At 38.8% G+C, this 23,990-nt stretch overlaps 1 protein-coding gene across 9 annotated transcripts in view; it reads right to left on the bottom strand.

Annotated features, from left to right (window-relative positions):
- Window positions 1–23,990, bottom strand: part of diaph2 (diaphanous-related formin 2) — a 491,250-nt gene that overhangs the window by 281,824 nt on the left and 185,436 nt on the right. For 8 of the 9 annotated variants that reach the window (XM_015351699.2, XM_015351694.2, XM_069193806.1 and 5 more), the window contains 4 exons: window positions 22,538–22,642; window positions 18,038–18,100; window positions 11,935–12,246; window positions 5,062–5,176 (listed from right to left, as the gene is read on the bottom strand). In XM_015351699.2, the coding sequence (XP_015207185.1) occupies window positions 5,062–5,176; window positions 11,935–12,246; window positions 18,038–18,100; window positions 22,538–22,642 (595 nt within the window). The remainder of the gene's footprint in view (window positions 1–5,061; window positions 5,177–11,934; window positions 12,247–18,037; window positions 18,101–22,537; window positions 22,643–23,990) is intronic. The other variant, XM_069193808.1, reaches the window with a different exon arrangement.

Below are 23,990 nucleotides of genomic sequence, written 5' to 3'. Positions count from 1 at the left end.
TTCCCTTTGGATCCTATTTTTTTCTTTTAGAAGGTCATGTCAAGCAGAATGCTTAAGTTCAGCCTCTGTACTTATACAGCCTGGATTCTGGCTGTGTTTAAAAGCAAGCAATGGTAATGCATAGTATTGTAATTTAATATGTTAAACTGTTCACAGAACAAAATTACCACTATTAATTGTACAAAGGACAAAGAACCAGGTATGTAAGGAAATTAAGAATAAATGTTTTTTAAGGTAAAGCCAAAGCTGAAATCTGTGTACAGTACTTGTATATAATATATCTGTATATACACAATATACTGCTCTATTACTTAACATGCCAATTACTGTAGACATAAGCGAAACTGTAGATCTAGACACTGAACTTTTACTCTGAATGTAGGTAATTCCTATCCCTAGCTGACTTCCTCTTAAATGCAAACTGTAGTGCTGAATTTGACACCAAACCTTAATAATAACAATACATTTACTCGCAATCCTAATCATTCATCACTTCCCCAGCCTGGTTTTAGCCCCAACATGGATAGCTTTGCTTACCCCATGCCTTTACTTCGTTGTACAGCATTGTGTTGGGTGCCCACCAGCAAGATTATATGTTTGTGTGTAATTTGTCTGTGAAGAATTCACAGTGAAGACAGGTTTGTAACAAACAAATTAAAAGACACTCACATCAAATCAGATTGTCTGTTCCATTCATTCTAACACTTTATCAGAAGATCGGATTAGACAGAGTTAGAGATAAAATAGCTAAAGATAATGAAACTTAAGGCAGGCATTCCCTATGGAGTAGTGAGCGTTACTTTTCATGCCAGGTTAAAACATAAATAAATTAGCTGGAGCATTAGTGTGTGGTGCCCTCCCTACTCCCACTACAGCATCCCAGTCTGTGGACTGGTTTCATTCTTCCTGCCTGACATTTTTGGTATCTTTTGAGTGCACGAGCCTGCTTTGGAAAACAAAAGATGCGTTCTACACATAGTATTCTAACTTTTTCTTCTATTAGTTAACAGAAAACCTGTAACAACATTTTTTTAAAGTATTATAAAGTCAGTTATGATTTCTAGCCCACTGTTTAATGTATGTGTGAGTTACACAATAAGCTGTACCTAGAGGCCTATTTTTTTAAGAACGTGAAATTTTTTATTAACAGTTCATTAAAGTCTTATTTTCCTATCAGTTCTACGGGTGGTCCTCTCACACCCAAAGGGAGAAGATGCACAGAGTGAGCTTATATTTTCAGGAAGGTATCTCCATATGAGAAAATCTGTTTTGTAGTACTCGAAGCCTGTACAAAAACAATTTAAAAAAAATGTTTGCCAACATCAATCTTGTGCCAACTGCACAGTAAAGCTTTGCTACAAAATTGCTTTTCAAATGCAGTACTCTGTGTTGCATGGTCAATCAACAAGTGCATCTTATTAGATCCCTCAAGCAGAACGGCGGCAAGACCATTGATTGATACAACAATGAGAAGAGTTTAGGCGAGGGAGCAAAAAAAAAACAATAAAACACATTTCAAATTGTACAGCAGAACGGATTTAAGTTCAAAAGAAAGAACTAAACAAAGAAAGTGCCAGAATCTCCATGTGTCTCAGATCAGAAATGCACAGGGAGTCTTTTTTGCAAAGCGCAAAGCCTCACCGTTCACCACTAATTTCCTGCTCTTTTTGAAATTTTGCAGTCACAGGTCACAGCAGGTAGTACCTTTTAACAAGGCCTGGGAAATGCATTCAGATTTACTTGCTTAGACGAGCTTTAAAGACAAACACAGTCTAGTGTGATAAAATCAAGTTAAAAATCAGAGGCCGAAGCTTACGCTAAGGAAGCAGGAAGATAAGTACAGTACAAGCTGTTTATTAATGTTCCTAACTCAGTGAAGCCCTTTGTCAATACCATTATGAACAAATGATACAAAGAGGATTTTAGTTATTACTGTTTCCTGATGGCCTGATTAAAACAACTGTGACAACTTTAGTATCTTAAGTAGCTTAAGTTTATAAGTAGCATATCCTTATAAGCCTATGTTTATAGTTCCTTAAGTTTTGTGTACAATGTTTAAGCTATATTATTTTACAAACCCTCAATATTTTTTCTTACTTTTTTTCAGCTCAAAACCTCAAACAAAAACCAGAGTTAAAATGTAGCTTTCAGACTTTTTAAAGGAAAAAGACATCTGTTTATGTATAATTATAACCACTATGTATGTACAAAGTTAAGTTACACAATTTAATAAATTACCATATATTAAATGCATTTTTGATATATGCCTTCTGTAAAAAAATAATGTTCTACATAATTATGTTTCTATTTGAAGTAACAGATCAAATATCAATATTGAGTAAATAAATAGTTCAGGCAGCCCTTTCAATATTTTCGACTAGCAGTTCAGGACACTAGTTATATCCCCTTCTGCACTAAGAGTTTTTAACAGCCTTAGAGACTTCAGGAACACCTCTGGGACAGCTCTTTTACAACATGCTTTTCGCACCCCTCACCAGCACCCCTGTGATGCAAGTGCATTTTCACTTTCTTTTCTCATCTCTCACAATATGTTCTCACTGAACGCTTGCTTTAAAGGTTTACCTTAAGGAAAAAAAAAACATGCCTGTGAGCTGCATTAATGGCTAGAAACACTGCATGACACAAATACGGGGAGAATCTTCCATAAAAACATGGATTTTAACAACAAGCTCTTTGCAGGCCAGCACGAGCTGCCCCAGAGGAGGAAATATTTCAGAACAACCTGGGGCACTAAAGTGCTTTTTGTAACAGCGTCACCCCCAGGACTAAAGTACAGGATAATGCATTGAAAAAGAGACCTGACTAAGCCCCCAACTCCGATACAGGACATGCATATAAACAGCAAGATCTAAACCACAGGTAGTAAGAAAACAAGGCTTTTAAAGAATGATCACAGCCCTTGAAACTTTAATTTTTTTATATCTGTGTATGCATTTACAACCGTATGAGTGTCCAGGGATCACATATTCATTTTAATTTCCATAAACATTTTCAATTATGGCAATGGATACATTTGGATATTGAAGTGTACATTGAAATTTAGAGAGCAGAAAAGAAAAAAAAAGTTAAGCGATACTCTCATGGTTAGTCCTCTTTTTAAAACTGCTCAATGAGCGGCACGTTTTAGCTCTGAAGTACTATACACCAGGCAATGTATTTAACTTGTGGCTTATTTGCTCAAAACGATTATTTTTTATTATTCATTTTAAATAATAATGTTACAACCTGAAGCAGATCTGTAAGGTAATATTCATGGTAAGCCACACAATTCTAAATATTTGTCAAATCAGCAACTAAAATGAAAATAAACTATAATTGAAAGCACAAATGAAACTAACAAAACTCCTTTTGCTTAATTGTTAAAAATATATATTTCACAGAGCTAATGTAATGAATTACTGTATAGGTGTTATTGATATGAATCAGACAATTTCACCAGGGGCATTGTTATAAACAGGTCTCCAATAAACAGGTGCTTTCAGAATGAAATTGCCTTTTCTTTATTACCATAAAGAGCTCATTTGAAAAGATGAGGAAGACAAGATAGGACTGATGGTGAAAAGTCTAGTGGATAAATTAACACCTTCATTTATTTACAAAGAGTATAGATACAGTTAAAGCATTTCTTAATGAAGCTTTAAGATGTACAGTACCTGTACCACACCTAATGCACATATACTGTACATACTCTAATGCAACATTAAGCAAGGACTATTGCTAACTGAACTCTTCCAAACCTGCTGTGAAAACGTAAGACAGCATGTTTCTTAGTTTCTGTTTTAGTGTTAATGAGTTTTCCAATATATAGCTTGCAACATTAATTAGAGGTAATGTTTCACTCTCCATAATTTAAAGGATGTTTTTGTTGTGGATTATTTATTTGCTTGTTTATTTTCTTGACTGTTCAGTGTTAAACTTTTAGCCCCTTTTCGAGAGTATTCGAAACAGCCTGTCCACAGTAGCATGTAAATCCAACGTCTCTGTTTGACTTTCAATACTAAGAAGAGGAAGCACACTTGCAGTAAAACCTTGTGTTAACTACAGGAAAGTTCCTTTTTCCTCCCCATGTACCTGTACTGCAAAGACAATAACCATGCAAAGTTGCCTGCCAGCAGTTCTTTACTTCGTGCTGTTACATTTCTCAGGTTACTCCGCTCAATTTGCATTAGGAGAATAACAGGCAACAATGTTGCCCGTTAAACTGCAACTTCTTTCCATATGGCATGAAAATGTATTCTTCAAAAATTTGTATGTCTTTTAGCATCTCTTCAGTAGAGAATGCACAATCCTGACATCTGCCAACAGACAGAGAAAGAGGGGGAAAAGACGCTGAGAGAGTGTGGGAATATCCACAGATGGGGAGGCTTGAAAGGTTGAAATGTGTTCTTACAGTTTGACAGCCCCTGTGCTACATGCGATCTGTCCACAATGCATTCTGGGAAATTAGAGGTCCAGAAAACATACTGTCAGAAAAGTCAATTGACTGGAGTTGTCATGACAACATTGTCCTGCAACCCCTTCCCACTCCTAATCAACAGGTTAAGAAAAGTAGAGGTCATGTACATTTACCAACAAAGGAAGAATATAGATGCTCAGAAATGCCAACCTAGTTGTCTGTCTTCACAGAACAGTCTCCTGAAAGTAAATGAAATGGTACGCTGATCTCAATCACGCGTGTGCTAACTGGGAGTTTAACAGCAAACAGGAGACAGGTTTTACAGAATGTGTTTATCAAGCACACATTTAATAGGAAAGACCTGATCATTTTAAACATATTTTGATTAACTGAAGATCAATTGTCTGAAAAATAAGGATGTAAACCTAGATCCTGTACATCACAAGACATAAACGATGTGAGTGGCACATCATTTGGAGAGTTTTTCCTAAGATCTAGGGTCTAAAAGCTTTACATAGCAAACCCCCATCTTCGAAATTTTAAGATGCCTCCAAGGAACTGGGAAATGTACCACAGCACAAAACCAGGACACCAGAGGTTCATATCTTGCTGTCGGAATGAGCCCCTGTGAGAAACACACATACCTTTGGTCTTCGTTGAGAAGGTGAGGGACAGCTGAGCGAGGAGGTCTGGGCTTTCAAACTTCTCCTCCTTGACTTTAATCCAGAAACAGCTCTCTGCCATTTCCTGAGGCACAATCTGAAAGTGCACAGGAACATAATTAAATGTTCAATCACTGCAACTAATTAGCATTCCTAAGACATTGAGCACTTAAGTGTTAAGATTTCTGCATGAAGAAGGTGGATATTATATATACTGGTAACCTATGAATTTAATCAGAATACTTGCACATGTAAGAGACATTTTCAAACATATACATTAATTAGTTTTTGTTGATTTATAGGTGTATCAGGATGCAGTAATTTGTCTGTTTCCAGGACTTTCAGTACTTAATTTTTTATGGATCATTAAAAAAACACTTAAATGATCTTTCAGCATATCAGCAATTTCCACTAATTGAAAGAAAGTAAAAAGACTAATTAAGCCTAATAAACCTCTGATTAACTCAAAACTTAAATGCTCTCATTGTTGATTTCTCTAAAGGAAAAATGTAATTCTTTTCAACTCGGTGCACATAAAACATTTCTTTGTTTACAAGTGCTGCATTGAGGTAGCCCATTCCAAGTACTTCAGCCAAACACTTACACACTCAAGATAGGTAATGTTGCATTTGGGGTGCTAATTGAGTACCCAGGTGCAATGGCTCTGCACAACATGATATAAATTTGTTCTTACATGGTGCCCTTCATGCCAAAATATCCCAGAGCACTGAGCAAAACATAAGCATAAATACATGTAAATTATCAATAATATGTCGTATTTCAAACCACTACATTAACATACAGTTTTTAGTGTCTATTGTAAGTTTCTAGTGTGTCTGAAATTTCAACATTGATTGGGAAGGAAGCTCAGAAACACAGGGTGTAACAGCGAAAGGACCTGATCAACCATTTTCATACGCAAAACAGTGACCTGAACCAAAAAGCTCTTGACGGTAAGAGGGACCTGAAGCCTGAACACTTTATTCTAGATACCTTAAGGTCATTTTGAAAACTCTCAGACAACGAATGTAAAGCTGTCAGCATTGTGGTGATGTGATCAGACATGCGAGAGAAGTAAGCTTACTGGCAGCCATAAAGCCATGTGAGTGCACTGTCAAGCAAGAAAGCAAATAAAGAGTTAGGGTAGGCGAATGGGATCTCATGAAAGCATGAACATTTTTACATTAAGAAAGGTTTTGAGTTTAGAAATGTTTCTTAATTGTCAGAAGCAGTTCTAGTCACAGAATTAAGATATAAATTGGAGTCAAGAATGACATTCAACAGATCTGGTTTATGTAAACTCTTCAATGACTGTATTGGATGATTATTATTTTCAGAGAATCCTTTACAATGCACTCAAGTTAACTTGCATGGGTACTGTAGGTTAATTGTTGTTTTGTTATTTTTACTCTCGCAAAGTGAAAAGGTGTTAAGAAAAAGGGCAGGTGTTGTGACAGAGCACATTTGTGTTGAAAACAAGAAAAAGACATAGTGACAAGAATATCTCTGCATGTAGTCCAGTTACAGCTGTGCAGACAGGAACGGATACTCTTGTAACTGAGTGAACAAGAGAAAGGTTAAAATCAGGAGGAGGCTGTTTAGCCTGTAATACTTGAACTGAATACTAAGCGCTGATGTATTTTATTGAAGGGGACTCATCAACTCTGAAAGTGAACAGCTTGCAACCAGCAAGTTTTGTTCTTTTTTCTGTATTCAGTAGGGATGTTTCAATCTCATCCAGACTGTCCCACTGATGTTGTTCACCTCTGTCAAGACAGGAGGCAGAATGCATCGAATTCTGTGCGACTGTTTACACACACACACTCAGTGTGCACACAATTCAGAATTCACTTGATGGAGGCTTTAAAAAAATGAAATGCCATTAAACAATCTTTTGAAACTGAACTGTGTGCCATCTGTCCTGAATCCAAGCCATCAGAGCAGAGCTGTCGCTCATGGTAGAGCACCCTTAAAAAAGAACTTGGCTGCTTTTAATTTACGTGCGACAGACAATGCCCACATGGCTAAGACATTCTTTGCAGTTATCGGGAGGTAGAGTTAAGAAATGGCCAAATGACCTAATTTAAAACTGGAGGACAACTTTGGAATTTGGGCAGTGAAAAACTTTAATTTATTGGTACTCATTTTTTATGGTAGGTACAGTTTTGTTTTTTTTCATACCAAAGGGCACACACTGTAGAAATGTTCCATTACAGTATGCCAAGGCAAGCCAAATGGATAGCATATTAAAATACAGCATAAGGTGCACAGATTTACGTGTCCCAGATCTCTCCCTCTTCAGCTGTCCTCAGAGTCTCATACATTTGATGCACACACCTGTATTCAATAACTCTGTTACACATGCACAGCAAGTAGTATATATCTTCTCCAAACAAGTCCCTCAAAACTAATTACAACATCTTGCGCTCGGTATTGATAAATCTCTTCCGAAGCCGATAGCGCTGCACAGTAAAAATCCCGATGTGCATCCTTCCTTCACATAACAGAACGACTCTAGCAAGCCCCCAGGTCGCCTGCAAATAACTTTCCGAAAGTAATAAACAACTGGAATATTTATAGTTTTACTACCCTGTTGAAGGGTAGCTAGCAGACTTACTGCACTCTTCTTAAAGGTGTCTAGGGGGAAAAGTAACTACTGAATTTAATGAGGAAGACACCTTCAGAAACCAACTGCAAAAAACAATAATAACAGCCAGCTTCATTAACTATCTTTATGACTTTAACAATAACTTTCTGAAAGTAATAACTGAAGTGTTAACTTTGCTATTTGTTCCAAGTGTAGCCTCCTTGCAATATTCTCCTTAAAGACAACTTTTGTGAAAACTAGTAAATAAATTACCGCACGTGAAACCTTTGGAAAGTCACAAGAACAACAGCGTTCAATTCCTTTTTGTTTAGAAATCTGCAGCATTGTCACACTATCAGAACCACGGCTGTTATTGTAGGTGTCACAGTGTCTGTGCTCGACTTTAACTGATGTAAAACAGCTATCTTGTCCACATGGATATCAGACCACAAGTTCTTGGCGGATTTCATGCTGTTCCATGGGCCTGAGACGCAGGCTGAGCAATCATTTACTTTTCCATAAACGTGTTCCATTCCCAAGTGTAGGTGCTCTAACCGTAGGAGAAATTACATTACAACACCTCCAGGCAACAATCTCCAGCATGGCCGCTTGAAAATCAGTTACATGCTAAAAAATTGTTTCCTCACTTTATCGCTCCTGGCTGGTTTTCCTTTTTATGCATTTTTTTATTATTATTTTTTTTCACGGTTAGAGATGGAAGGGTCTCCAGTGGGTGATTTAGAGCAAAGCAAGATGTGTTTTTTTTTTCCTTAAGAAAGAAGAAATATTATTCTTTCCTTCAAAGAAATTTCTGGACTGACATTAAGAAAAAGCAGCAGCATATTCTCGACCACAAGATGTTGACACTGGTTACAATTAGAAAAAGAATAAAGGAGGTGGCGTTGCTAATACATTGGCACTGTCACAGTCAAAGACTGAATCACATTATTCTGTACAATTGTATTTATTATTTCCAGCTGAAATAATAAATTGTACACCATGGAAATTGATCAAATGGAAGCAGGCTAAACTGTCTCATTGCTGACACAGAATGTGCATTCGGAGCACTGAAGATGCATTCATGCCAAGTGTTCATGGTATTACACAAAACTGCAACAAAAGCTGCAACCAACCGCCAACACAAATGGAGGCAAATGTTACATATAATTGTTTGTCCAAGTCAATAAAGTACAGGAAACTGATTTAGAAATAGTGGAGGGGAGGGGAGTTCTAGCCAGAGCTTCACATGTCTCTCGGTCGGCCTGTACACTGAGGCTCTACACTAACCAGGAAATGGGACACACTGAGCCTCATGGACACATGTTGGAGTGACATCTTCTCTTCCAGATTTTGTCACTGTTGCCAGGCTCCAGGTCTGTGCTAAAAGGGCAGGCTAATATTATGTGCTTCACAGGCAAAATGTTAAGAGGTCACATATTTCGACTCAGAATTTTATAAAACAGAGAGGTGAAATGCTACCAGATTTCTCTGACAGCAAACCCAACTGCTCCAGCGTCTGAAGATGGATTTGTTAACTTTGACATATTTTGAAATATAGATAAAATTATTGCTTTTCCTCACACTATAATGAATATCTATGAGATCATGAGATGCATTTTATACCTCTGCCTTCATTATTCCTATTGTTTTGTGTACTTAATATATGTACCAATTTCCTTCTCAATCTCTCAATATAGAGAGATAGATGCACTTGCTTAAAAGATGAATGTATAAACATAATAATATGCACCAGTACAGTCTATAATTCTAAGCACTGACGATCACTTCGTCTTGTCACTAAGTCACATTAAAAATCATATTACACACTACAGGGTATCAAGCAACTGAGTATCATTACACAGATGTTAAAACACCTTCATGGTTTTTTATATTGTGTATTTGCATAAGAAACATGGATTGATTTCCATATATCCTGTGCACATCTCTTCCTCTCTGCAAAGCCATTAATGATTGAATGCTTCACACAGGCGACACGTGCAATATTATTTCTGATGGCAGCATTACTGCATTCCTCTCTACAGTATGATGGCTTATACACATACAGCTCAGGTTGGTGAGACTTTTTTTCATAATCTTTAGAAAGCCCACAATCAAGAGATGTGTACAATAACAAATTATTATTATTATCGCTGTTTAGAATAACTCCACTTATCTATCTACTACAAATACCTCATTGTATTACAAATACCTCTAATTGCCTTTTTCAACCTCATTAACAAAAATCTAATTTTGGAGGTGGACCTACTATGAAGAAGGAAAACGGGCCACAGATGGGGATAGGTATTTTAGAAATATTAGATTGTTAATTTGGTTTTACTGTATCTTAACAAATCAACAGTTTTAGAGAAAACTGAATATAATGTCTGACATACGTACTGTATATGAATTATATATTCAAATTATTATTTCTTTATCAAAAAGGACATATTACTTCCTAGGCTATAAAAAAGGAAACTTGCATACATTTTCCAATCTTATTATTGATTTTCATAGTATTTTATCTCAGAGATTCATTATGTTTATTGGTATTTTGAATATAGGCCTTATTTGCCCATTAGCACATTTATTCAGGCTCATAGGCCATTATGAAAAAATGCTGTGGTACTCCTGTAATCACCACTGAGTGCAGGATTTCCACAGCAGATGTGACTGAAATACTACAGATTTAAAATTTAAAATTAACACACCGATACGACATTACAAGGATACCTTAATTATTTCTATATGGGGGTGAGAAACCTCTGAGCAAAAGCAGGTCACTGCTCTCATTGTTGTTATTTAAACTCCTTTGGTAGAAATGATTCTTTCTCCTTGGTTCATGATACACTAATATAACTACACTCTTCAAGTTTTCACCTACAGTACAGTAGGAGTCCGCAACAATAAAATGACTGGATATTTTACCATTATAGCCATGTAACAGAAAAAAAGAACCTAAAAAACAACCACATGTCCAGATATATAATTTAGAAGAACTCCACTTATCTATCTACTACAAATACCTCATATTACAAATACCTCTAATTGCCTTTTTCAACCTCATGAACAAAAATCCAATTTAACAAATACCCATATGCATTTGATCAATTTCAAAAGGAATATGTTCATACACTGTAAGCCTGTGAAATTCAATAGGGCTGGAATACATATCTCTTTCAAATGATTATGCAGAATGCATGTTGGGAATTTGGTGTCTTCACACAGATAATGCTCTGAATCTAAAAACACATTCAATTTAAATGAATGAAAGATACATCAGCCGGATAAGATCCTCAGATCAATAGACTACTAGCTACCCAACAAGCAGCTTCCTTAAGGTTTTATGTTTGAACATGGCCCCAGTGAAGGACCTAAAAAAATAAAGATGGCCTATAGTCCTACCGCAGTGAAAAAGAAATATGCTTTCTCTATCATTTCGTGAGTGGATACGAGTCCTTGGAAAACAAGTATTCATTGCAAACCTGATTGCAAATGAAAAGTTAAGAAATCTGTGAAATTTTTGGATGGTACAAAATATCAGCATCAAACTAGAGCAAGTGCACACACAGCCATCTACAGTAGGTGTATTCCATTTACACAGATTCCATTTCTAATTTTCATAATTGCAGTTATTTCCAATATCTAAAAACAACTGACATAGTCTAAAGGCTTTACATGGGGTCTGACTGAAGATGGAGTCAATACACACATGGGCGATAAATTCCAATACAACTGCACACACTGTGTATCCTGAAATAATATTATTCCAGATTGAATTCGACTGAAGCAATAAGGATAAAGTGTGCTTATCTGATTTATCTGGTTTCACGTCTCTGCCACACTGATTGTATTGTCCAAGAGAAAAACAAGCTGTTGCAACCAAGGCGCCTCAGTACAAAACAATTACTTCAGCCCATATGTTCCAGCTGTGCTTTACAAAAATAATTGCAAGAAGCAAAACTGGAGCAAGGTGCAAGGCGAGTATTATTAGTTTACAGAGAATAAAAACTCTACAAACTCCTAGCAGTTCTAATTATAAAATTCTTCTTCTTCATTGTTTACCCAATGCAACTGTATTATGATCTACAGAAGCTTTACCAGTGAGAGAGTGGTAAATTGTCCACATTGCTTGACAGACATTTTAGGAAAACTTCTACTGCTGCAGAAAAGCAGTATATTTACAATACAGATCTACAGTAACAGTAAGAGGGAGCCCAGGGAAATTGCTAGCCACACAATAACAATCAGTGCGCACGCTAACCCAGTACCTTGGACCAGTTGATTCTCTTCATGGCCACCTCTGGCTTGTAGGTTTTCTTCGGCTGCAGTCCATAAGGCAACTTGACAACAGGGGGAGCCGGTGGAGGAGGAATGCCAGGAGCACCAGGGAAGGGTGGGGGTGGTGGGGGCCCTGCACCAGGTGGAGGGGGCGGAGGAGGGGGAACTCCTGCACAAAACAGAGGGGGAGGGGGAGGAGGGGGGGGGCAGCCCCCAGGAGGAGGTGGAGGTGGTGGAGGAGGGGGAGGAGGAGGTACAGCACCCCCTATCACAGGAGGGGGAGGGGGAACCCCTGATGCAGCCTGTAAAAAAACACCAAGAGCTCAGTTAGCATGCAGTCCAACACTGTCCCTGACTTGAAAGAAAAGCCCGCTCTCGGCACTGAATGGCCGTCATTTAGAAAGCTTCAGGACTTGACCTGCTCTGCACCTGGCTGGGAAAATGACAGCACATGGCCCTTTCTTATTTTGTAAACTACGGTTATTTTCATCTTCCTCAAGAATGTGAAATGATTAAGAACAAACTCTACTTCTCCTCTGCCTGTAATAAGGGCTGATAAAGGCCCTGTCGAGTTTTTAGGCCAATCCTGATCTCCCCTGAGCTCTAATCCCCTGTGCTGTGGAGAAACTTATAAATGAGCAGAAAACGCGCTGGGCGTATTTACAGCCAGCTTGGCTTCTATCAGCAAGCCAAAGGTTAATGCTCCAAGGTACCATTACTAATATATCTCCACCTTGCTAACAGACCTGCACACGGAAAACTAGGTCAGTCGCCTGGTAGATGAACTTCCAAGTGGTAAAAAACCAGGCAATGAGACCAATAATAAGGCCTGAGTGTTTTTAGCTGTAGAATACACATGCTGTCTTTACTCAGCAGAGCAGGGGTCTACTCGATAAAGAGCTTACTGCATGACATGCTACACACTGGAAAAGTTCTCAAGGAGGGGACGTACTGTATCAATTGCTGGGCATTGAGGAATGTTGAAGTGTGCGATATGGGTGTAAAAAGGATGTCCTTTAAATTACACCCCTTTCCATCAGTCACTGGCACAACAGAGTGATGGAGTTCTGGCAACACAGTGATACAGCATACTGCAGGCCTCAGAGGAACACTGATCCACTGACATGCTTGGTTTCGCTCCAGAGAAAGGAGAGGCTCTTGTGGGGTTACATTTATATTTAGCAGCATTGTTCCTGATTCTCTCAAATTCTCCCTATGCACTTAGCACAGCTCTGGTAGGGTATCACAAGCGCTAAACATTCCACAGAGAGGTGACACATTCCTGGATTCTCCAGGTTATATTTACTGATACAACAGCGAGTGATATTTTTAATTCACAGGTAACATTTGGAGAAATCTCTATCATATCACTGTTTACCAAACAAACTAAAATTTGACTCTTAAAGGTTTTGTGATTTATTTACAAAGAATGCAAATTTAATATATTTAATGCAAGATTTAATCACCATTATTCATATTATTCAGATTGGTCTTTCCAATCTAAGCCTTCTGCTAAATTCTACTCTGCCTGTTGTACTTGAGTATCAAAACTGTCAGGTCTCACTTTGCCCACACAGCTCAATGTGATAGAAAATGAGGACCATGAGAATAGCTTTATTCCAACTTGCAAATTTGCTGCTAATGGCCATCAAGTTCAGCATGAACCATTTGACTGCCACACTGTATGTTTGCTATTTTGCAAGGAATCTTTAATAGAATTGCCCACACAGCTAATGACATTATCATACAATGTGTTAAAGTGGTGTAAGAAGAGATATACAGTGGTGTGAAAAAGTGATTCCTGATCCCCTTCCTGATTTCTTATTTTTTTGCATGTTTGTCACACTGAAATGTTTCAGATCATCAAACAAATTGAAATATTAGACAAAGGTAACACAAGTAAACACAAACTGCAGTTTTTAAATGAAGGTTTTTATTATTAAGGGGAAAAAAAAATCCAAACCTACATGGCCCTGTGTGAAAAAGTGATTGCCCCCTAAACCTAATAACTGGTAGGGCCACCCTTAGCAGCAACAACTGCAATCAAGCGTTTGCGATAACTGGCAATGAGTCTTTTACAGCGCTGTGGGGGAATTTTGGCCCACTCATCTTTGCAGAATTGTTGTAATTCAGCCACATTGGAGGGTTTTCGAGCCTTAACCGCTTTTTTAAGGTCATGCCACAACATCTCAATCAGATTCAGGTCAGGACTTTGACTAGGCCACTACAAAGTCTTCATTTTGTTTTTCTTAAGCTATTCAGAGGTGGACTTGCTGGTGTGTTTTGGATCATTGTCCTGCTGCAGAACCCAAGTGCTCTTCAGCTTGAGGTCACGAACAGATGGCCGGACATTCTCCTTCAGGATTTTTTGGTAGACAGCAGAATTCATGGTTTCATTTACCACAGCAAGTCTTCCAGGTCCTGAAGCAGCAAAACAGCCCCAGACACAAACCTTCCAAAAAGCTCAATGTTTGTCTCGTCAGTCCACAGAGTATTTTCCCAAAAGTCTTGGGGATCATCAAGATGTTTTGTAGCAAAACTGAGACGAGCCTTTATGTTCTTTTTGCTCAGCAGTGGTTTTCGTCTTGGAACTCTGCCATGCAGGTCATTTTTGCCCAGTCTCTTTCTTATGGTGGAGTCATGAACACTGACCTTAACCGAGGCAAGTGAAGCCTGCAGTTCTTTGGATGTTGTTGTGGGGTTTTTTGGGACCTCTTGGATGAGACGTCGCTGCGCTCTTGGGGTAATTTTGGTCGGCCGGCCACTCCTGGGAAGGTTCACCACTGTTCCATGTTTTCACCATTTGTGGATAATGGCTCTCACTGTGAGTCCCAAAGCTTTAGAAATGGCTTTATAACCTTTTCCAGACTGATAAATCTCAATTACTCTGTTTCTCATTTGTTCCTGAATTTCTTTGGATCACAGCATGATGTCTAGCTTTTAAAGATCTTTTGGTCTACTACACTTTGTCAGGCAGGTCCTATTTTAAGTGATTTCTTGATTGAGAACAGGTGTGGCAGTAATCAGGCCTGGGTGTGGCTAGAGAAATTGAACTCAGCTTTCCAAAGATGTGATAAACCACATGTTAATTTATGTTTTAACAGGGGGGGCAATCACTTTTTCACACAGGGCCATGTAGGTTTGGATTTTTTTCCCCTTAATAATAAAAACGTTCATTTAAAAAATGCATTTTGTGTTTACTTGTGTTATCTTTGTCTAATATTTCAATTTGTTTGATGATCTGAAACATTTCAGTGTGACAAACATGCAAAAAAATAAGAAATCAGGAAGGAGGCAAACACTTTTTCACACCACTGTACATGCATATAGAGTGTACATATCTATATGGATTGCACTATGCTTTGTGCTCATAAATTCTTGTCAAAATTGATTAATCAAGCTGGGTCTTAAGTGAAAACTAATCACTGACTCACTGACCTTGGACAACCTTTGTCTCTTCCTGCAAAAAAGCTGTTAAAGAAGGCCTCCCGACTGGACATGAGTCTACACTTCCACAAGGCTATCCTGGTTAAATCACGTCTAATTTAGCAGCTTTGCTCACAGTGAGGATGTCACACATGTAATTATGTGTGCAGCTTTTTAGACATTTTGTGGTTGGAGTAATGCATTTCAAACTGTTTAGCAATCATGCACACAAATGTAACTGAGGCTCTAAAATAATAGCTAACAAACGTAAAGATCCAAGTGATCATATCAGGAGAGCACCAGGAGTGACAGCAGGACTGACTCAATCGCTTCTGTTGTCAGAAAAAAGGAGCTTCTGAACTGGCTACAGCACGAAGAGCCATTTCTGCTCCTAAAGCAATGAGATAATGTCACAAAGAGAAAACATCGAGCTTTGGCAGGCAAAATTAAAACAATTTCAGATAACACGCAGAACTCCGTAGTTCCTGCCAGGGCTGAGCTAACGCCTCATTTTGATTTTTTTAATGGAAACCGTATATATTTATCATCTTCGAAAAACAAAACTGGTGACAGTTGCGAAATAAAAAAATATGCAAATGGATCAATTAGAAAACAAGCCAGGAAGAATACAGATACTGTAGTTTGTGACCTGCCGATGATTAGAAATTAATCTGTGATGAAGTTCTTGCGTTATCTTTTTTCCTTATGAACACATTTTCAGGCTTCTCATTTCAAGCTTCTCCGCCCCTTCCATCATTACAGGACTGGCCATTTTTTAATAAAAATCACAAAAGTTTTAAGTATTTAATTCTCGATGCATTGTATTATTACAGAGGAAATGAAAAAAGGTGGAGCTGGAAGAGGCTTAAACACAAGACTAATTTCCTAAACGCTGGCATATAACAATGATTACGCATCTGTCAATCTCCCGGTCACCGCGGCCTGTTTTTTTTCTTTTAAGATTAATGCAAGAGAATGAAAGCAAATTAGCTGGTAAATTAGAGCGGCATCATTTTCTTATTCATTGGCCCACCGCACTGCTCGAGTGGCTTTAGTATTCTGGTGTGCGCCATGTGCTTCCTCGGCCCCTTCTGCACGCAGAATGTTAATAAGACATTACAACACTCTAAAGGTTGCGCATAATCTTAGCACTTCTTCCTCCCAGCAAAGGACCGCGAGGCACCGCAGAGCAGCTCCTGCTGCGCAAGTGTGTTCTGAAAACCCCATTTTGGTCAATACGGCCATAACGCTTTATTTTTTGATGAGTGTTGCGAACCATGTCCAAGCATTGATTGCTGGTAACAGGGGTCAAAAATAGGGCAAGCCTGTCTTACGCTCCATCCTTGCTAATGGCCCTTCGCTGCCAATGTCTTAACTCACTCGTTCATTTAGGCTTCTGATTAGCATGACATAGCCTTTTGCAAGCACTTCCTATCACAGAGTGGCCACACAGCATTAAATATAACCCCACTTCTGAGGCAGAAGGGCGCAGGGAAGCCAAAGAGCAAATTAGACTCTGCAGGGACGGCTAGCGCTCAAGAGCAGGCGTCAGTCAAAAAGGCATCTGAGAATACAGCACAATTAAATGTCCCGGTCTAGTAACTCAAACAGGAGGGTGAAATGAAAATTTAGCATGCTAGTTTATTTGAGGAGCATAAAACTAGTGAAATTGTTGTTTTTTTTGAGGAGGTGGAGTAGTTACGTGTGAGACCTCCTTTGATCTCACTGTACTGTTCATGTATTTTTTTTTTAAAGTCAACACAATTAAAAAATAATTGTCCTTTCTGACCAACACCATGGTAACTGAAGTCACCTCCTGTCCCAAGAGCATAAGGCATGTTTAATCAATTTCATGAGACATGACAATAATGGTACCTGATGGGGCGTCTGCTGTCTGTGGTCATTGCCCCTGAAACAGTGCCTGTGACTCAGAGTAAGACTAGAGATATTGTCTTAGGTCAAGTGGCACTGGGCACTGCTTTTCAGAGTTACTGAAGGCCACAGGTTGACACTGAATCAATAGAAACAAGTCTGCAGCCTCTGCCCATGAGAATTAGTGAAAAAGACTACAAAAAAACAAAAAAACACAATTGAACTCAAAGGCTCGTGACACCATGAAGCTTCAGCACCATCACTGAAAACAAAACAAGCAGAAAATTCAGGTGACTCTAAAACAAAGCTGGCAGATTATTTTGATTTAGATACTAATAAATTGTCCAGTAGGTGTACCTGTAGAGACCGAGGTGCGTGGGAGGGTTTGTGTGGTGGTGGTTGTGTGGGGTACACAGGTATTACTACAGTATATTTGTCAAGACTGAATTTGAATTTTTTTTTCAGAAAGGCAGAACCTCCTGGGAAGCAATTTATTTTTTTATTATTTTTTAGAAATCAAGGGTCGTCTTATTTAAAATCTAAAAGCGGCAAAAATGCTTCATTTTGAGTCGACTTTCAGCCGAAAGTTGGGGGGTCATTTCCACAGGTTAGACGAGAGTCAATGAAAACTGAATGAGAGCCAATGGTTCTGTAGGTCCTCACTGTACAAGTATGTGTGTGTGGTGTGCACATGAACATAGCAAAGAAACACACGCACAGAGCAGACCGGAGCCATAATTCTGAAAGACAAACGAATTTCAAAGCCAGAAAATTATCTTACAGAACATCACCCACCTTTCCATCAGATTCACAGATGACCCGCTGCGCCTCTTTGAGCTTCCCTTCCTCACTACTCAGCTAGACAGAGACAAGACAGACAGAGCAAGAAAAGAAAGAAGCAGATTATGGCAGAGAGAGAAGCGAAATACCTTTTCAAGAGCCCAACAACTTTCCAGTGAAAGACATAAGCAGACCTTTTTTTATTATTTCCTGCTGGAAAAGCCTCCACAAACTACATGGTTCTCAAGACACCCGCAAAAGAACAGAAAAGGGAGAGGAAATATGGATTCAAATGGAACTGAAGCGACAGTGTGGATGGTGGTGACAGTGATGGCATATTAGAGAAGAAATTTTATTATATTGGCTAAGACATGGACAGAGAAATGGTCTCATTAGAGTTCAATCATTGCCAAAACTCTCAATTTGATCACTTGATGAAGTGCAAATTGTTTCAAGAGCTGGCACAGAAAAGCACCTGAAATGAAACATTTAATTATTTTAGCATTGTACAGACAAGGGTCAAGGGCTTCCAAACACGATCGCCCTAGAGAAAACATCAAGGAGGGATGTCTGTGTTTTTCCAAGAGACGTTAAACGTGACCACTGTTTCATTAACCAGATTTTCTCTATAATTAATGACTAATTTGAAATGAAGTTCATTCCACTGAATAAACGAGCAGCCCTGATAACTCAAGCACAGAGAAAGAAAGAAGCCAAGGCTCCACAAGACTTTTAGTAATTGGGAAAATATTGCTCAGTCTGAGTGTCGGTATGATATTAAATCTGTCGTTGAAGGGTTTCTATTCAGCACAGAGTATACGGAAAGGTTTCCCCATTTAACAGGCAGAAAATGAACATTAAATATTTATACACTTTAAAACTCTATTTACCTAGTTCTCACCAGTATTTTATGTTTTTTTCCCATCATCCTCTATTTCCGTTTTTCCTTTTCTATGTATAAATAAGAGGGACACTGATTTTTTTTCCTGAAGACTTCAGTTTTATACACATGACAACAGTCTGTTAATTTCTGTTTTTTTTTACAAGGGTGACTGAGCTCAAGCCAATAATGTGTGACGTAAAGCCTTGGGCTTCAAGCAGTTTAAACAGGAATAGATTCAAATACAGCAGCATTTGCACTTTGTGCAGGTACCCCATCCAGACATAGCCCTGCTACTACTGCTGGGTGCACACTATTAAATATTTACAAAGAATAATGGAAAAGGATTAATCTTGCTTGCAGGTTGTGAACAAGGCCCTGTATATTAACTCGAGTCAGTTCAGGAAAAAAAAGATTTGTCTTCAACATTTTTAATGTTGAGTCAACTGGAAACGTCAGTGTGTGAATGCTGCTGCAGAGTTAGGCGCAGGACCTGTTGCACCGGGTTTTGGAGAAACCGCCCGGTTGCTAGGCTGTGATCCAAGAGCGTGGGCCATGGCAACAAGGAGAGCCAATGGAATAGTGAGCTGCATCATCTCTGGCATCTCAGGCTCCACTCTGTCAAGGTCTCCATCAAATTTCAGACAATAACGAGGAGGAACTGTAAGATATGCCAGCTGGCATTTATTCTCTGGGGTTTAACCGTCTGTTCTGTTAAAACTCCAGGGCAGAAAAGGGTGTCAGCTCTAATAAATTCTTTGTTATTTTGGTATGGGAGACTTTTACAAGAATGCTACAAGAAATCGTGAATAACTGGGAATGCTGGTGATTATCTCCTTAGTATTTAATAAGTTATAAGATTGTTGAGATTGTTTTAAGATTTAAAGTTTCTCCATTAGTAAAAAAAAAACTCAAGGTGTAAGGCTTCAAACTACAGAATAAAAAGTAAGGGATAAAAAAGAAGAGCCAACAAAAGACGATTCACAGGCTCTAGCAGGGTGAAACGTCATTGGAATATAGTAAATATGTAGTTTGCTGATAAACCAATGAGCCTGCAATAAAAATGCATCTATGCCTTTAATCTAAAAGCTTAATGTGTCTTTAAGACAAGCAGAACTTTCTCTTCATTTAAGAAGCACTAAAAAAACAAAAGGAGAAAATCTTTGATTCCTCGGAAACATTTCTTGGCCTGATAATCTTATTTAAGGTTCTGGCACCCAATTAGACAACTGTGCATGTCTAACAGCATAAAGCTGAGGACAGTGGCATGGTAAATGCAACATAGGAGAATGTGCTGCAATTAAATGCATGATTAAAAGTTATTGGCCTTTTCTGTTGCTTGCAAACTTTGAAAGCACAAGGGCCACTTCCAGCTTCCACAATGAAGCCAAGGTGAGGCACAGCTCTCAAAAGAGCTCTGTGAAGCATGTCCAGTGCAATGATTTCAATTTCACCATGAATAGCCTCCTCTTACCCCTGACAATACAGTTTCTATTTAAGTGGAATACACAGAAGGCTAAGAGATGAAAGAATAAGGAGTGACTTTATATTTCAGAAACACACACATGTTGCAGTTTTATTCTTTCTCTCCCTTGCAGCAGAACAATAGCGGCTGACAGAAAGAAAAGCTCCTGCCCCAGCCTGAGCAACAAGTCCCCCGGTGGCTGGGAAGTGGGGCAGGAGCAGCTCTGTGTTCTCAGGGAGAGGGGCTGCTTTACTTGGGCCTTCCACCCCCTGCTGATGCGCTGCACACGGGTGCGTTGCAGAAAGTGAGATTCTGAAGCAAGAAAGGATTGAATGGAGCTGAAAGCTGACAAACAGGGAGACAGCACAGGCAAGAAATAAAAGCTACAGTATGTGGTATGGGGAGCAATTTAAAAATTCTTATTATACAACATACAGTATAGCACATGAAGAAAAACAGAGAGAGCGATGAAAAAACGTTGTTAACCAGACAGAATCACAGGGAAACGGAGTGTTTAAAGCAGATTGAGCCATGAATATGTGGAGCAGCTGTTGGCTTGCAGTGTGAGTGATGAGCGGGTTTCACATAAAGACCAGGTAACAAGTGATGACAAAGGCTCTTAAAGAGATGGACTGGTGAGCAAGGACTGCACACAAATGAACTGAAGGGCTTGCACTGAATGACTGGGATGGTGCCTTGGTTATGAAGTCAGAGCAGACCCAGACAATGTGAAGGCTGGACAAATGTACTGATTTGGTCTGTATCTAGAATAAATTGCGCCCACTGTTAGGATGCCAGCAACCTTAATGATAGCGACTATTCTTTCAAAAACTTGGGAAGAGACAGGTAAATGTGTGGGCGGCAGGGAAAATGACATCCATTTATTACTTAAATAGCTTCTGTTTTAAAAGCCCTCTTAGCTAAAGACGCAATACCATATTTCAGTGGTAGTTTTTATCAAATTTAATAAGCACAAAAGCAAACTACCCCTTTGTCTCTAGGCAGCACTAAGCATTCAAAATTGGGTTAAGTAGGAAATCACTATCGTTTTCTGTGCTAGGTGTGTCGGGCTTTTGGCTGAAAAGAGATGTTTATGTAAAGGCCAGAAATGAAATCTAATCCATCTTTTTAATAACACAATTCCCTGGAAGTGGCTGCAACAGAGTATTCCTTAACTATCAGCCTGTCTAAATGCCTGTGTATTAAAAAGTAAAGTGCTATTTTATTAAATTAAATAATGTCATATTTCTGAAAAAGCTCACTATGAAAAGTATCATATTTGTGATTAGAAGTCAAAAGAATTTCACTTCACTGAATTAGCAGATTCTTCCTCCTTAGTAACAGTCATATCTCAAGCACTGACCTTTCCAAACTGAAGGACAGCACAAATGTTGCTATTCTTCAGGACCTCACTGAAAATTAGTCTTTTACCCCTAGGCCTAGATTCAATTAACATTTTAGCTAGGGAAAAGAGAACTTTTACATTCTTTCAATAATCTTATAAAATTTTTAGCAAGACTAATCTATTCTGAACAAACAGAATTCAGATGTATTCAATTATGAATGAACTATGTCCATAACATAACACTGAAACTGTTACTTCTGCCAAATGTTCCGTCACTTTTACTTAATTTAAAAGCAGTTGCTAATATTTTTAATAATACCTACAATTCAAACATGTTTCTAATTAGATGTTCGAATACTCAGAGGATATTAATTCCTTTTCCTGTTGCTATGAACAAGCTATGAGCTTTAATGAGGCAGAACAGATCCTCCATGAAACACCATAAAAGCTGTTATTTTTCAAGGGGTTATAACAGTTCTCATTGGAAAAGTAAACTAACACACTTTTCTAGCTTTGACTCTCCAGCAATGTAGCTGTTTACAAGCCTAAAAATGAGTAGCAATGTGGGAGTTCAATTTTGGTAGTAGCAGTGGCTATTTTAGACAGACTACAAATTGAGAGGAGAAGCTGTTTCATTGTTTTAGGAAAAGGGCAGCCTGGACAACAATTTTAATATGCATGGCATTCCTATAAAGCATTCACAGAAAGTCGCCTGCTAACTTTAAAGAGCAGCGCGGCCGATATATTCGTTCCCCAGCGGGTGGTGGAGCAGAGTGCTTGGACGTGCAGACCCGGGCAGGGCCCCAGGGACTCCTGTCTCGTTACCTGCGTCTGCAGCGCGAGGATCCGTGCCTCCAGCTCTTTGATTTTCTCCTCCTGCTTCTGGAGCTCAGCCTGGGCCTCCTGTCGGGCTGTGAACTCTTCATCAAACTGCAACGATCACCACAGCAAACACACTCATCCATCTCCACACTACACTAAAGCATCATGAGAAGGCTTTAAACAACACGACAGATCACGCCGGATGATCAAAAGCTGATACTTTTCTTTGCTCTTTTTTTACCTTCTTTCATCCACCTGTCCATTTGTTTACTGGCTCCCTTATGATTTTCATCCAGTGTGATGGCCCTAACCTTTCTGGAAAGTGACCTGTGTCAGGATAATGTTTTCACTGACACCATGGGGATCCCTCCTCCATCAACGTGCTTAGGGGACACCTGAAATATTCTCTGACATTTGCCACTGAGGATGAGAGGGATTCTTTCTGCTTTCATCAGACAGCTGACACCAGCACACTTCCCTTTCCTTGCTAGAGTGAGAGTCACTCCCATGGTGATCAGGGCTGTACACTGAACAGCACCAGGAGTTTAACACCTGCACACTCAGAGGAAAAAAAAAACAAAACAACGAAAGACATGCATGTAAAATGCATTATGATTCCACTTCTAGCAAGTTCATTATTTTTAGTTTTGTTGTGTATGTTTTTGTATATCCGCTGTGGCCAGAGGCTATTTAGTTTTTGTAAAGTTATTGCCTATATGTTTTAAATTCGATTCTTTGTGTTTTGTGTCTTGAAAATAAAATTGCATTAGTTCCAGAAAACGTGCATGAAATTAAAACTGCTAAAAAAAAACAAACAAACACTAATAGCGTTTCAAAAAGGGAAGACCGCGCCTGTTAACTGTGTTTGAAGAACTCTTTGCAGAAGAACTGGCAGGAGAGGCCCGCAAGAGTGCATCACTACTTGCTGACCAGATTAGTCTAATGAAGTGCCAGAAGATTCTAGAGCTGTAGATTTTCTTCCAGGGTGTAAGTCTCAGGGAAAGGGAATATACATTAACTTTAGATTACATGTACACTCACCCTGTAACACAGTCGGCAACAGAAAAAGTCATTCAATTGCATTACTGACAATATCAATATTAACACCCCTGGACTTAAAAAATATATTTCCTTCCAAGTTTCACAAACTGGAATTCTCAAGGGAAAGGAAAATGTACAATTTCCCAATACACAACACCAAGACTTCTATATTTACTTAAGGGAGAAAGTCAGTCCCGTAATTCCAACCAATCCATGTTAATAGGGCTGTGGCTTTCCCTTAATGTAACAGGGTCCTTTTGTGGACTGTGCTCAGAGGATCAGGAGCCCTGGAGCTTGGGCGAAAACATTTTGAAAGGGTGTCTCTACATATTCTAACTCTAACTCTGCGAGGCACAAATAACTACATAAATGGACTTGGTACATCAATATTGATCCATGTAATGCTGATACAGAT

Source organism: Lepisosteus oculatus, chromosome 8, assembly GCF_040954835.1.
Source record: "Lepisosteus oculatus isolate fLepOcu1 chromosome 8, fLepOcu1.hap2, whole genome shotgun sequence".
NCBI lineage: Eukaryota > Metazoa > Chordata > Actinopteri > Semionotiformes > Lepisosteidae > Lepisosteus > Lepisosteus oculatus.
The sequence above is the reverse complement of the archived record's forward strand: the minus strand, read 5'-3'. Positions and strand labels throughout refer to the sequence as shown.